This window comes from Columba livia, unplaced genomic scaffold (genome assembly GCF_036013475.1).
Source record: "Columba livia isolate bColLiv1 breed racing homer unplaced genomic scaffold, bColLiv1.pat.W.v2 Scaffold_178, whole genome shotgun sequence".
Lineage (NCBI taxonomy): Eukaryota > Metazoa > Chordata > Aves > Columbiformes > Columbidae > Columba > Columba livia.
The window spans coordinates 215,903-230,037 of record NW_027043079.1 but is presented as its reverse complement, the minus strand read 5'-3'; the positions used below and the strand labels follow the sequence as shown (position 1 = coordinate 230,037).

Below are 14,135 nucleotides of genomic sequence, written 5' to 3'. Positions count from 1 at the left end.
ATGTGAATTATTCCTGTGCTCAGGGAGAACCTGAGAGCTGTCCCTAAATTGAAAACATAAAGGAGAAGGAAGGACAGTGCCATTGAGGCTCCAAGGGACCTCGGGAGGTGTCTTGACCAACCTCCTGCTCACAGCAGGGTCAGACCAGATTGCTCAGGGCTTTATCCAAACACACCTTGGTCACTTTCTGGGACAGAGTGGGTGCGCACTCCTGGGAAACAGCTTCCAGTGCTGGACTGTCCTCAGGACTGGGAAGTTTCTCCCTTTCTACAGCACCTTTCCAAGCCCAACCATCCGGATTGTTTTTACCCATCTACTCACACACTGACACAGAATATTGTGGGGGATGATGCTGAATGCCTTGCTGACTTCCAGGTAACGGGCCATTGTTGTCCTCCCCACATCTAAAAGCTGGTCCTTTCCTCACAGAAAGCAAAGAGGATGGACAGGCACAACCTGCCCTGGGTAAACCCCGTCACCTTCTCTTCCAGACACCCAGAAATGGGGTCCCAGTGGACATGCTCTGGGGCACAGCCCTTAGTTCCCCTGCTCACCCATTGGCCATTTTGAGAAGTGCACACACTGTGTGAGAGCTGCCAGTGGTCAGGGAGTCCCCACAGTCTCCATCAGCTTTCACAGATGGTGGAGAGTGGCCTCACTCTGACATCGTCCTGCTGTCCCAGCTCCTGGGATGCTGCCCCTGCTGTCCCATAGACTGGAGAGGATTGTGTTAGTTCCAGTCACCCATGACTTGATCCACATCCACCTCTGTATTTTCTGTCTCCAGCCACAGAGGCCTGGGACACATTGCTGGGGAAGAGGGAGAACAAGAGGACACAGGGATTCTCACCTCTTTCTCTTATTAAATTTTTCAGTGGCCACACAGGGTCTTTGTTTGTCCTTTAAGTGTTCCTGCAGTAGTAACAGCTCATTATGGGGCCCTGGAATTGCCTTACAGGTCAAGACTGAGCATTTATCTGGACTGTTGCTGTGCTTGGCGGCTGCTGTCCTTGAGACCAGATGAACTCACTCCTGCCTCCCTGCCTGGCAGTTCATTCCATCCGTGTCACAGCTCTGTCTGCAGCACTGACAGCTCCAGCTCCCCAGTCAGGTCCCTGGCTGAGGACATTGCCTCACATCTGGGCTGAGCCACCCCAGCTGTGGCACCAGCCCAGCTCTGACCTGCCACAAGAAACCTGGTACCAAGTGTCCAAGAGCCCATGTGTGCAAAGGCTTTGAATCAGAGCACAGACATGACATGGCCAGAGACTGATGAATGTCTCTCTAGACCTAGGAGTGTAAAAGCAGAATAAAATGCCTAAATTCCTTTAACTGAGGATATACCTTCCCCAGTTTGCAGAAATTAGATCCTTTGCTGTAATATTCCCGGTGTCCTGTCTAATGATGGGAGAAGAAAATACGATTCTCAAACCCATTTATTTTTTAAAATGAAAAGTACAATGCTGGAAAGAAGTGTCTCTGAATAGGAGAGAGAACCAGCCTCACTGATTACTTCAACTTCGAAGCTGTGCCATTGGAGCCCCAGGGACACCTGGAAGGAGCCCAGAGGGGACAGAGAAAGGGACATCATGGGCTGCTCCTGTGCTGCTGAGCTGGGCTGGGCTCCTGGGACACAGGGAGCTCATGGCAGCGGCAGCGCTGCAGAGAGACAGCTCTGCCCAGGAGCAGCTCCTCTGCACACGCAGCAGGGCTGAGGGCTCTGCCTGCAGCACCGAGGGCACAGGAGCCGGGCACAGAGAGGGAAACGCAGCCTGGGCTGGGAGGATGCTGAGAGTTCACTGGAAATGAAATCCTCTCAGATATGAAGCCTGTGGCTGCAGGGCATTGCATCTGCAAATCTTGGTAGGATCTCAGAAAGCTGTCACATTGCAGAGCCTGCGAGAGATGTAAGTACAGCTCTCAGAGATTCTCTGATCAGAGGAGAGGATGTGCTGCAGAGCAGGGATTGCCTTCTGCACTGTCAGAGTGACAAGACGTGAATGCTGCGTTGTCCCCAGGGTGGCTGTGGGGTGTAAATGTAAATGTGCAGGCAGGGGTGCCCAGGGCTGTCCTGCAGAGCAGGGTCCCTGCACCCCAGGGCTGTGCCGGGCAGGGACTCTGCCGCCTGCCAGGGTCAGCACTCAGCCTGCCCAGGAGATCCCAGCAACACTGAGGGGAGAAGCTGTGGGGGGACGAGCAACCCCCGGCAGGGCAGGGTCCTTCTGCTGCTGGGTTCTCCGTGGGTCGGGGCTGCTCACAGCTCCAGATCATTCCAGAATATTGACAAGAGGAGGTTTCAAGGAGCAGAAGACAAAGAGTACTACAAAGATAAGGAACCTCCCTGAGTCTGTGTTTTCAGTCTCCTACTCTGGGGAATGAGTGGTGATTAAGGCAGTTCTTAATTTTAAACAAACACTTGAGACACATGAACTGCAGTAGGTCTTCAAGAGAATCCTGGCATGCCTTGACTCTCCTCTGCCTATGCAGAACCAGCATCACCTTGACTGGACAACTTACACTTCATCTGTGATCTGTTTTCCAGCCTGCAAACAGGAAGATGCCCCCAGGCAGTGCCCTGTGAACAGGCAGGATCTGTAGGGCCAGGGGGAGGGCACAGAGGGTGGGATGGTCTGTGAGCACTGACAGGGAAGAGACATGGACAGGGAAACACCTCCCAGGGGAGAATCTCCAGGCAGCAGGGAAATGATCAGAAAGGAGAGGAAACCAAACCCGGAATGGTTATGGGAGGGAGAAGAGAGAAAAGTGCCTGTGATCCCCTGCAGTGCAGATCCCTCCTGTGAGCAGCCCCCTGGCCTCCTGTCCCACCCAGCAAAGCCTCTGCCCTCAGGGCCGGGGGCTCCAAGGCACGAAGCAGCTCCTGTGCAGCCAGAGCTCCAGTTCCTCTGCAGAGCACAGGGGCTGAGAGCAGCTGCCCGGCAGTGTTGGTGTCTGGGAGGTGGCTGCACAGCTGGGGAAGGGTGACACTGTCTGAGTGCCCGGCTGCCTCTGCCCTGGCCTCTCTCACACCCACCCTCACCGCATTTTCCTTCTTGCTCCCCTGCTCTGGGTCACTGCTGTTGGGATCTTGTTCTTGCTGTCAGGCTCTCTGGGGATGGCAGTTTCAGCTGCAGAGTCACAGCCTGAGCTTGTGGGTCCTTTCCTGCAGGTGTGTCCATGGGCACACGTGTCCCAGCTTTGCTCTGACCTGTGGGCTGTGGGCAATGCAGTTTGTGGGGCTGGGGAATGAGCTGTGTGTGTCCTGGGCTAAACGTTGGGTGCTGAGACCTTCAGAAAGGGTGACACATGTCGTGGTCTGAGGTGGATCCCTCTGCTCTCAGCAGTGCCTGGTGGCTTTTCAGCGTAACATGGGAGGGTGATCAGCCCCCATCTCAGAAAGGTGCCAGCCCAGGGCAGCTGGAGCAAGACAGAGGGACAGAGCAGCTGCCCTCACTCTACACTGACCCACAGGCACCGTCTGGTCTCACAGGACTCGCTCTGTTCTCCCTGAGTGCAGCAGAAATGCTGAGGGTTTCTGACACCCAACAACACTCCCCAGGGTGGGAGGGCAGAAGAAGCTGTAGAAAAACCAAACCTCTCCAACTCAGTTTCTCAGGCCTGGGGGTACAGATGCTGACAGTCCCTTCTGCACCAGGAGCGGTTCCAGCTGACAAAGCTGAACCCCAGGACTGGCCCCTGCCCACCCGATCACACAGGGTCAGGCTGACTCCTCAGGAGCCCCTGGGCAGAGACCCTGCTCTTCATTGCACACTCATCAAGCACCGACGAGGGCTCAGCCAGGACGTTCTCCTGGAAAAAGAAAAGTGTCTCTTTGTGTGACAGGGTGGGAGGGTTTGTGAGAAATGGGTTTGATTATTCCCAGAGAAGTCTCATCTAAACCTTCACTATCTTTTCCTCCTATGACAGGTCCTCATGCCCACAGGCAGTAAATGTCCAACAGCAGCTCCATCACCCAGTTCCTCCTCCTGCCGTTCGCAGACACACGGGAGCTGCAGCTCTTGCACTTCTGGCTCTTCCTGGGCATCTACCTGGCTGCCCTCCTGGGCAACGGCCTCATCATCACCACCATAGCCTGGGACCAGCACCTCCACACCCCCATGTACTTCTTCCTGCTCAACCTCGCCCTCCTCGACCTGGGCTCCATCTCCACCATTGTCCCCAAATCCATGTCAAATTCCCTCTGGGACACCAGGGCCATTTCCTATTCAGGTTGTGCTGCGCAGGTCTTTCTGTTTTTGTTTTTCATTTCAGCAGAGTTTTATCTCCTCACCATCATGTCGTACGACCGCTACGTTGCCATCTGCAAACCCCTGCACTACGGGACCCTCCTGGGCAGCAGAGCTTGTGTCCACATGGCAGCAGCTGCCTGGGCCACTGGGTTTCTCAATGCTCTGCTCTACACGGCCAATACATTTTCACTGCCCCTGTGCAAGGGCAATGCCCTGGGCCAGTTCTTTTGTGAAATCCCCCAGATCCTCAAGCTCTCCTGCTCACACTCCCACCTCAGGGAACATGGGCTTATTGTGGTTAGTGCCTGTTTAGCATTTGCGTGTTTTGTGTTCATAGTGGTGTCCTATGTGCAGATCTTGAGGGCCGTGCTGAGGATCCCCTCTGAGCAGGGACGGCACAAAGCCTTTTCCACCTGCCTCCCTCACCTGGCCGTGGTCTCCCTGTTTGTCAGCACTGCCATGTTTGCCTACCTGAAACCCTCATCCATTTCCTCCCCATCCCTGGATCTGGTGGTGTCAGTTCTGTACTCAGTGGTGCCTCCAGCAGTGAACCCCCTCATCTACAGCATGAGGAACAGGGAACTCAAGGAGTCTATAAGGAAAGTGATGAATGTTTGCTTTTCAAAAGCAGTAATGAACTGACCTCCTGCTTCTGCATGTCACTTGTAATATAACTCATACCAGTTCAACCTGAGTTTTGTACTTTTTTTTTTTTTTTCTTTGGTTTTAGGTATTCTTTCTTGTATTAATGCTACCCACAACCAAAATTATTTTTCATCTTATATCTATGTCCATATCTACCTGTCTGGTGTGACCCGTTGTCTTTTTCTAAATAAGGAGCTGTACTCTCTGTGTGTATAAATGAAATAAAGGACCCCGCACTGACTTGTTTGCCCAGAATCCTCTCTCTGGGATCTCTGGGGCTGCAGGAGCCATGTCTGTGTGCTGAGGGGGAGTGAGCAGGACCCACCCTGAGCTGGGTCTTCCTCCCACCCTGACCAATGTGAATCTGTGGACTCAACCCATGGCCCTGGGCACCACAGCCCACTTGCTCTGCAGTTCGGAGCTGTATGGAGCGTGGGAAGGGGGGCAGGAACAGCTGGCCAGGTCAGCATAGCTCAGCTCTCTTGGGAAAGGGCTCTGTGGGGAGACGGGATGTTCCAGGAGAAGCATGGGGCACTGTATGTGTGCAGGAAAGACATGGAAAGATAAACCCTTTGCTGCAGGTGGCAGCTTGGGGCAGGCAGCCCTGGCACTGGGGCAGCAGCTTCTCATGTTTAGTGTTGTTTTTTTTTTTTTTTTCGAGGGATGTTTTGTGTTCATCGTGGTGTCCTATGTGCAGATCTTCAGGGCCGTGCTGAGGATCCCCTCTGAGCAGGGACGGCACAAAGCCTTTTCCACCTGCCTCCCTCACCTGGCCGTGGTCTCCCTGTTTCTCAGCACTGCCTTGTTTCCCTACCTGAAGCCCCCCTCCATGTCCTCCCCATCCCTGGACCTGGTGGTGTCAGTTCTGTACTTGGTGGTGTCTCCAGCAGTGAACCCTCTCATCTACAGCATGAGGAACCAGGAGATGAAAGTGTCCCTGAAGAAGCTGATTCAGTCATTTTTCTGTCGGCAACAATAAGTTACCCATGTCTCTTTAGAAGTGATTTCCAGTTCATCTCAGGAACCTCCTGTGCATTGTGCATTTTATCTGTGATAACCATGTTTGTCAAGGAATTTCTTCACCCACGGCACTTCTCCAGAGCAGTGACTCAGAGGCCTCTCTACCTGTTTCTGGGGCCCTGGTACAGCTGATGTCCTGTGTCACTTCTCTGTAATACAGGTGTGGACCCATTTTGAAATCACTGTATTTCTGAAATTGGGGCCATCTTTTTGAAACACCCCACAAAAGGGGATTTCCTCAGTCTCAATATTTGGAGCTTGGGCTCTTCTTCCAAAGCTGTGGTCAGCCTGAATAAATTTCCCCCACAAGGCCATGCTGCCGTACTTGTGTTTTTCATGGCTCAGGGGAGGACTTGGGGCACCATGTTACGTCATGGTGCTGGTTTGAGTGTCCATCTGTGGGTGCTCATTGTTCCTGGAGATGGTGAAGGACCTTCAGTGATCTGCCTTGGACTGTCTCGCTGTGGTTTCCAGGCACCACAGCCTGCTCCCTGTGCTCTGTGCTTCAACAGGAGAATGAATGACCCACAGAACCCTGTCTCTGCATTCCAAAGCTCAGGGCAGGCTGCTCTGTCACTGCGGTAGCAGGAGCAGCATGAAGAGCTCCTGGCCAGGAGTCGTGTGCTGGTGAGAGGGGCTGGCACAGGAGGGCTGACACCAACGGGTGTAAAGGACCTCTTGGAAACAAGAGCAGGGGACAAAGCGGGGCTGGCCTTGCTTCCATCATGCCATGGCTGGCCCCAGGCCTTAGGCTGATAGGCTGATCCTCCTCTCTGTCCCAATCCATCTATCTATCTATCCACCCATCTGTCCATCCGTCCATATCAGTACTCCATCTGGGTGAGCTGCCCCATCACGTTTCTCATCCCAAAGAGATCATGTAATAATTTAAGTTGGGAGAGACTCTCAAGACCATTGAGTCCAATTATTAACCTAACTCTGGCACTAAACCATGTCCCTAAGAACCTCATCTGTATGTCTTTTAAACACCTTCAGGGATGTTCACTCAACCACTCCATGGGCAGCCTGTTCCAATGCCTCACAAACTCTTCCGTGAAGAAATTTTTCCTAATATATGAACTGAATTTTCCTGGGTGAAACTTGAGGCCATTTCCTCTGCTTCTGCAATGGCCATATGGGAGAACAGACCAACACCCTCCATGTTCCAACCTCCTTTCAGGTAGCTGTAGACAGCAATAAGATCTCCCCTCAGCCTTCTTTTCTCCAGGCAAAACAGCGCCAGTTACCTCCACTGCTCCCCATCTGACTTGTTCTCCAGACCCTTCACCAGCTTTGTTGCCCTTCTCTGAACTCACTCCGGCACCTCAAGGTCTTTCTTGTAGTGAGGGGCCCAAAACTGAACACAGGATTTGAGGTGCATCCTCACCAGTGCCAAGAACAGAGGCACGATCACTTGCCTGGTCCTGCTGGCCACACTATTCCTGATGCATGCTGGGATGCTGGTGGCCTTCTTGGCCACCTGGGCACACGCTGGCTCATGTTCAGTCACTGTCCATCAACACCGCCAGGGCCTTTTCCATTGGGCAGATATCCAGCCGCTCTTCCCTGAGCCCGTAGTGCTGCCTGGGGTTGTTGTGACCCAAGTGCAGAACCCAGCACTTGGCATGAAATTGAACAAGTCCAAGTGTTGGATTGTTCACCTGGGATGGAGTAACACTGAGTGCAAGTGTAGATTGGGAGAGAGCGGCTGGAGAGCAGCCCTGCAGAAAGGGATCTGGCGTGATGGTTGGCCACAGGGTCAATAGGAGGCAACACTGTCCACCAAGAGTCAAGACAGTAACCCCCATCTTGGGGTGCATCAAACACAGCATGGCCATGTGGTTCAAAACAGGTGACTATGCTGCTGTATTCAGCATTAGTGCAGCCTCACCTCTAGAGCTGTGTGCAGTTCTGGGACCCACATATTATTACAACAAGGACGTAAAAGTCCTTGAATGCATCTAGATCATCCCCAAGCCCACTGGAGGCCCTTAGGAAGAGTTCCTCTCTCCAAATATCCAGCCCATCTTGTTGCTGCATGAACAACCAGGAGAAACTGCCCGTGGACCCTCATTCCAGACCCCATCTCCTCCACCCCATACAGGCAGTGCTCTCCCCCTTGTCACTGAGGTGGTTCCAGGGACCCAAGAGACACCTGTAGGAGAAGATGTTGGGTGGGGATATGGTGTCCTTCAGTGCTCCTCATGGTACCTCCTGCTGGGCTTTGCGCCACTGGTCACAACACTCTGAGCCTGGATGTTCAGCCAGTTCTCAGTGGTGCTAAACAGGAACATGTCCATGAGCACATTGGGCTGCACTGGGAGGAGCGTGGCCACCCAGACAAGGGCAGTTATTGCCCATCGTGACTCAGCACTGGTGTGGTCACATCTGGAGCCGTGTGTCCCAGTGTGAGGTTCCCCATTCTGGAGGAACGGGAGGAGCTGTCATGTGGCCAGAGAAAGTCTGGGTCATGTGTGGAGATGTTGAGAGACCCAAACTTCTTTAGCCTGGTGAAGGGGAGACTGAGGAAACGTGCTGGTTTTGCTGAAATTCAGTTAATTTTCTTCATGCATTTTGAACCTCTCTCCTTCACAACCAGTACAGTCTTTTGTTTAGATTTACTATGAGAATAATGAGATAACGCTGTTTCTTCCCTGGGATAGAGTTCATTTTTCCTTTTAGCAGCTTTACAGTGTTTGCCATTTGCTATGAAAGGAATATCAGAACTCACTGAGATCTTGGCTGTTGTCAGGGAAAGCAAGGACTTCTTTGGCCATCCAGACACAGATGGAAATTGGCAGGAGGGGACACAGACAGGACAGCACCTGGATTGACATGCAGGCTGATCAATGAAATATTCCCTATGATTAGTGTCATGCTCAGTCTAAAGCTGGAGCCGGCTTTTAGGGCTTGTTACACCCGTTACTTTGGGTTTTCCAGCTGGTTTGGTCAGTTCCATTCAGAAGTTTCATTCTGTCAGGAGTTCGATGTCAGTTCGGCCTTTTGCCGTTCTGCCATTTTGCCGTTGGCCTTTGGGCCTTTCTGCCTGTTGCCCTTTTGCTCTCTCTTGCTGGGATGGGCTGTTCAGGACCAAGGTGCTCCCTTCTGCAGGACTGGCTGCTCCGTGTGACTGGAGTTACACGGGGGATGGCACTGAGTATATTTTCTTAAATTAATTTATCTACTTCTATTTAACTTACCTTGACTATTGTCAGTGAAAGCAAGGAGTTCTCTGGAGTGCAGCTGCAGGTGCAATTGGTAGGAGGGGGCACAGATAGGACAGCACCTTGATTGACATCCAGGTCAATCAATGAGCTATTCCCTACCATTAGTGTCATGCTCGGTATAAAGCTGGAGATGCCTTTTCCAGCCAGTTTGTTTTGGTTTTCTGGCTACTTTGCTTAGCTCTGTTCGGAAGTTCCATTCTATTGGGAGTTCGGTGTTAGTTCAGTTTTATGATGTTTTGCGGTTTTTCAATTGGCCCTTGGGCCTCTCTGCCTTTTGCACTTGTACTTTCTCTTGCTGGGATCAGCTGTTCAGGACCAGGGTGCTCTCTTCTTTTGGGCTGCCTCTTCAGCACGATGGGAGTTCTGTGGGATATGGCACTGAGTGTCATATTTTACTTTACGTATATCTTAGTACAGGTATACTATTAATAGTAATGTATTCTTTTTATTGTCTTAATTTTTTGTCTAAACCCATAAGTTTCTCCCTTCCCATTCTGTTCTCTCCCTTATCCCACCTGGGGACTGGGAGCAGGATGTGAGCAGCTCTCACGGTCTTAGTTGGTGGCTGTGGTAAAACCATGACAAGGAAGGGCAGTAGTAGCTTCAGAAATCTTGAAAATCACTTTCCAAGATGGTGTCAATATTTAATTTTTTTGTTGTTGTTGGGAAAGAACATAAGAAAGGAAAACTATCAGAAACTGCAGCCCTGGAGGCCCAGAGTGGAGTCAGGATAAAGAAACGTCATTCTGAGCACAGCGCTGTGGTCACTCAGAAGGACTCTGGATCAGCCATGACTGTGTTTCCAGGAACAGCTGGTGAGGATGGAGAGACAGCAGCACAGGTGGGGACACACTGGGCTGAGAACAAGGTGTGGAAGCTCATGGGGTGTCCGCAGCCTGTGGGGAAAGAGCCACAGGCCTTGGACAGTGCAGGATGGACCATGGTGGACATGGCCAAGGGCACTGGCAAGGCTGGATGTCCCTGAAAGAGCCAAGGTCTTTGTCCCCTTGGCTATGGCTGATGTCCCTGACAGCGAGGCCTAAGAGGAGACACATGGTTGTCACGGCCATGGCTCCCCATTGCCTCCTTGCACCCCCAGGGAGTGTTACACCATTGTCCTGCACTGGGCATCGCACTCCCCACAGCCCCAGGAAGAGCCCTGAGCCACCTGTGAGGGACAGGATCTCCCTTCCCAGGGGCAGGGGCTCAAGGCTTGGCCATTGTCCTTCATCAAACAAACCAAGGGCTTTCTCAGCATCAGAGCTGCTGCACTTTGCCTTTGCCTGATGCAATCACAGCCTCCAATTATCTGCTCTAACGAGTCCCTGGGGAGGCTTTGTCAGTAACAGCCCTCAGTGGGGCCATTAATGCTTCAAGGTACTTTGGAGTTTGCTTCTGGCTTGGACTTTTTGAGCAGATTCTTCAGTCTGTCCTTGGTATCTGAGGTTCATGGACCAAATACGCCACGGGGCTCATTAAAACACTGAGAGCCATAATGAGCGATGTTTCTTTCCCTAATTTCCTTCCAATCTTCAAGACTTGTAGAACTAACTGGAGAGGTTTCAATGGAACACTTGCTGATGAAGGTTTCAAAGAAGATTTCATAAAGGAGGGTTTTTTCTTTCCAGGGTGTTTTCTGTCATTTTTCATTGTATAGAAGAAGTGACAGCAGCATTCTACACATTTGACATTGATCCCGAGGGTCTCCTGAAGACATCTGGACAGGCAGGAGAACAGTCCCTTGAGGCTGGACACTGTATGGACAACCTGGCTCCTCACCCCCACCCCCAGTCTGCTGGTTCCCTCATTGGCCACCAGAGATTGCATCACTTTTCCTCCATCAGACTTCTCCACTGAGCTCTGCAGGAGATGCTGCAGCTCCTGTGCACCAGCTCCACCTGCTCTCCTGTGCAAACACTGCACAGTTCAATAAACAGCAGAACACTTTCCTCAGCTGTGTGTGTAAGCTGGATCTGGTGAGGTCCAGCATCCACAAGGGACACCCACACAAGAACTGGTTTAGACAGAGAGACAGGAGAGGATAGAAATAAACACAATGAACGTGTTGACTGCCATGTCAATTAGAGCTCTGAAGAATGGGGCAAGTTTGTAACTCCCTGAAGCTCAAAGCAGAAACCAGACAGCTGAGAGGCCACTGAATGACCAAAGAGCAAGTGGAGGAGAAACCTGAGAGCACTGGGAAGGGCAAACGTCCAGACAGTGCTGGAAAGTTGTCCTTGGACAGGGACATTTAATCAGGAGAGGTGGGAAATCCTGATTGATGAGGGAGATGAAATACTAGAGTGCTGGTAATAGAAGTACGGGGGAAGACCAGTGTTTCTTCTCCAATCCTTAGTACACTTCCAGACAGACATCAGTCATCAGCTGTCTCACCATAAACAGCCAGGGCCATTTTAGGGCCCCAGTGTACCTGAGGTGCTGGCCTGGGATTGGCATCTCTCACACAGGACCTGGGGAGACCAGAGCACCTTGCAGTGCAGGTGGAGCCTGGGCAGGGGTTCCCGGGGCATCTACACTGGCACCAGGTGTTTGTGTCCCTGGAGCTGAAGACATTTGTGTCCTAAATCCATCCCCAGTTCTGGAATACTCTTTTATTTTTAAAGAAAAGAAACCCCGCCGAAGACTTATTTTAATTTTCATTGACATCAACTGACATCTGATGGGCCTGCAGGCATGAAGCCAAGATCATGTTGTGTCTTGCACAGCGCCCCATGCCCTCTGAACCTTCCCTGCCCAGGACTCCTCACACGTTGCCCAGAGCGAGTCACACTGAGGGGTTGGCTGGTTCACTGGCTGAGATGTTGGTTTAGATGGTCACCTACAGCACAGGTGGATCCTGCCCCATCATCGCCTGCTCTGCTCCAGTCTGAAACAGAGCCCAACATCACAATGGGATCATGAGAGAACTGAGGTTGAAGGGACCTCAGGAGTCTGCAGTCCAACCTGTCACCAACTGGGTCACACCAAGGTGTTCAAGCCTTGATTCAATCAGAGCTTTAGCAGGACTAGAGAAGCGATCATCCCTTTGTTCTGGGCACTGGTGAGGCTGCACCTTGAATCCTGGGGGCAGTTTTAGGCCCCTCATGGCAAGGAAGACATTGAGGTGCTGGAGAGAGTTCAGAGGAGGGTGACAAGGCTGGTGAAGGGTCTGGAGCACCAGTCTTATGAGGAGCGGTTGAGGGAGCTGGGGCTGTTCAGCCTTGAGAACAGGAGGCTGAGGGGAGACCTTATTACTCTCTACAGCTGCCTGAAAGGAGGTTTTGTCGTGGAGGGTGTTGGTCTCTTGTCCCAAGTAGCAAGTGATAGGACAAGACGAAATGGCCTCAAGTTGCACACGGAGAGGTTTAGATTGGATATGAGGAAAAAATTTTTCAGGGAAGCCACCAGTGATGTTCCTCAGGACTCAGTCCTAGGGCCAGGTCTGTCCAATATTTTTATCAATAATATGGATGCAGGAATTTAATGCACCATTAGCAAATTTTCTGATCATACCATCCTCGGAGGTGCTGATGACTATCCTGAGGGACAAGGATACTTGCAGAACGATCTAGATAGATTGGAGCATTAGGCAATGATCAACGGCATAAAATCTAACAAGTCCACCTGCCAGATTCTGCACCTGGGATAAAGTAATGCCAAGCACAAGTGTAAATGGGGAGAGGATTGGCTGGAGAGCAGCCCTGCAGAAAGGAGCCTTGGGGCGCTGGTTGACAGGAGGCTCAACAAGAGTCAGCAGTGTGTGCCCTGGCAGCCAAGAGTGCAAATCCCATCCTGGGGTACATCAGACAGAGCAGAACCAACCGCTCAAAGGAGGTGATTATCCTGCTGTATTCAGAGTTGCTGTGGCCTCACCTTGAGTGCTGTGTGCAGTTCTGGGCCCCACGATTTGACGAGGATGTTGAAGTATTCCAATGTGTCCAGAGAGCAACAAAGCTGGTGACCGACCGGAAGGCATGTCCTCTGAGGAGTGGCTGAGCAATCTGGATTTCTCTAGTTTGGAGAGAAGGAAGCTGATGAGCAAGCTCGTTGCCCTCTAAAAGTTCCTGAGGAGGGAAGTGTATAGGGAAGTGCTGGTCTCTTGTCCCTGGTATCCAGTGACAGGACATGTGTGAATGGTGCGAACGTGGGTCAGAGGAAGTTCAGACTTGACCCTCTACTGAGAGTGCGGTCAAATACTGGAACAGCCTTCTGAACGATAGGATGAGGGGCAACGGGCACAGCATAGGAGGTCCCATCTGAATATTAGGAAAAACCTCTTTACTGTGAGGGTGCCTGAGCACTGGAACAGGCTGTCCAGAGAGGTTGTGGAGTGTCCTCCTCTGGAGACATTCAAAACCCGCCTGGACACCTTCCTGTGCCATCTGCTCTGGGTGAACCTGCATTAGCAGGTGGGTTGGGCTAGATGATCTCCAGAGGTCCCTTTCAAGCCCAACCGTTCTGTGATTCTGTGACAGCTGGTTGATGCCCCAAGCCTCAGCATTCAAGAGGCATTTGGCCAATGCACTTACTACCCTGTTTTAACTTTAGATCAGCCTTGAATTGGTCATGCAGTGGGACTAGATGGTCATTCTAGGTCCCTTACAGCTGAACTATACCTCACTTCCCTTCTTCCCTTTCTCCTCCTTTCCCTAGCAGGGGGAAGCTGCAAAGCCCCCCCACCACAGCCCCACCCGGCACCCTTTGCAGGAAGCCTTTGAGGTGCTGGCCCCAAGGCAGTCCCGGTGCCCAGGAGTTCCAGGGGCTGTCCCTGCCCTTGGTGTCCACGTGCTGGGCACAGCTGCTGGCTGTCCCTGGTGCCTTCTCTGCCCTTTGGCTCTCCAGGACAAAGCTCCTGCTCTTCTCTCCAGTCATGGCAGAAACCAGCCCTGCAACCAAGAGAAGAGCCCTGGTAGCTGTCCCCTCTCTGCACCAGAGCTGATGTCCATGAGGCCCCACAGCGAGGAGGACCAGGCTCACAAAGCCTTTTCTGAGGGGA

The 14,135-nt window shown here is 52.0% G+C and overlaps 1 protein-coding gene across 1 annotated transcript; it reads left to right on the top strand.

Moving 5' to 3' along the window:
* The first annotated feature begins 3,947 nt into the window (after positions 1 to 3,947).
* Positions 3,948 to 7,159, top strand: LOC135577915 (olfactory receptor 14A16-like). Its single transcript, XM_065048033.1, has one exon. It carries the CDS (start codon positions 3,948 to 3,950, stop codon positions 4,887 to 4,889), a length of 942 nt encoding a protein of 313 aa, XP_064904105.1. The 3' UTR covers positions 4,890 to 7,159.
* Positions 7,160 to 14,135: the final 6,976 nt, after the last annotated feature.

Coding starts and splice junctions, on each gene's coding strand:
- LOC135577915 (XM_065048033.1), top strand. CDS start 3,948: ATGTCCAACAGCAGCTCCATCACCCAGTTCCTCCTCCTGCCGTTCGCA.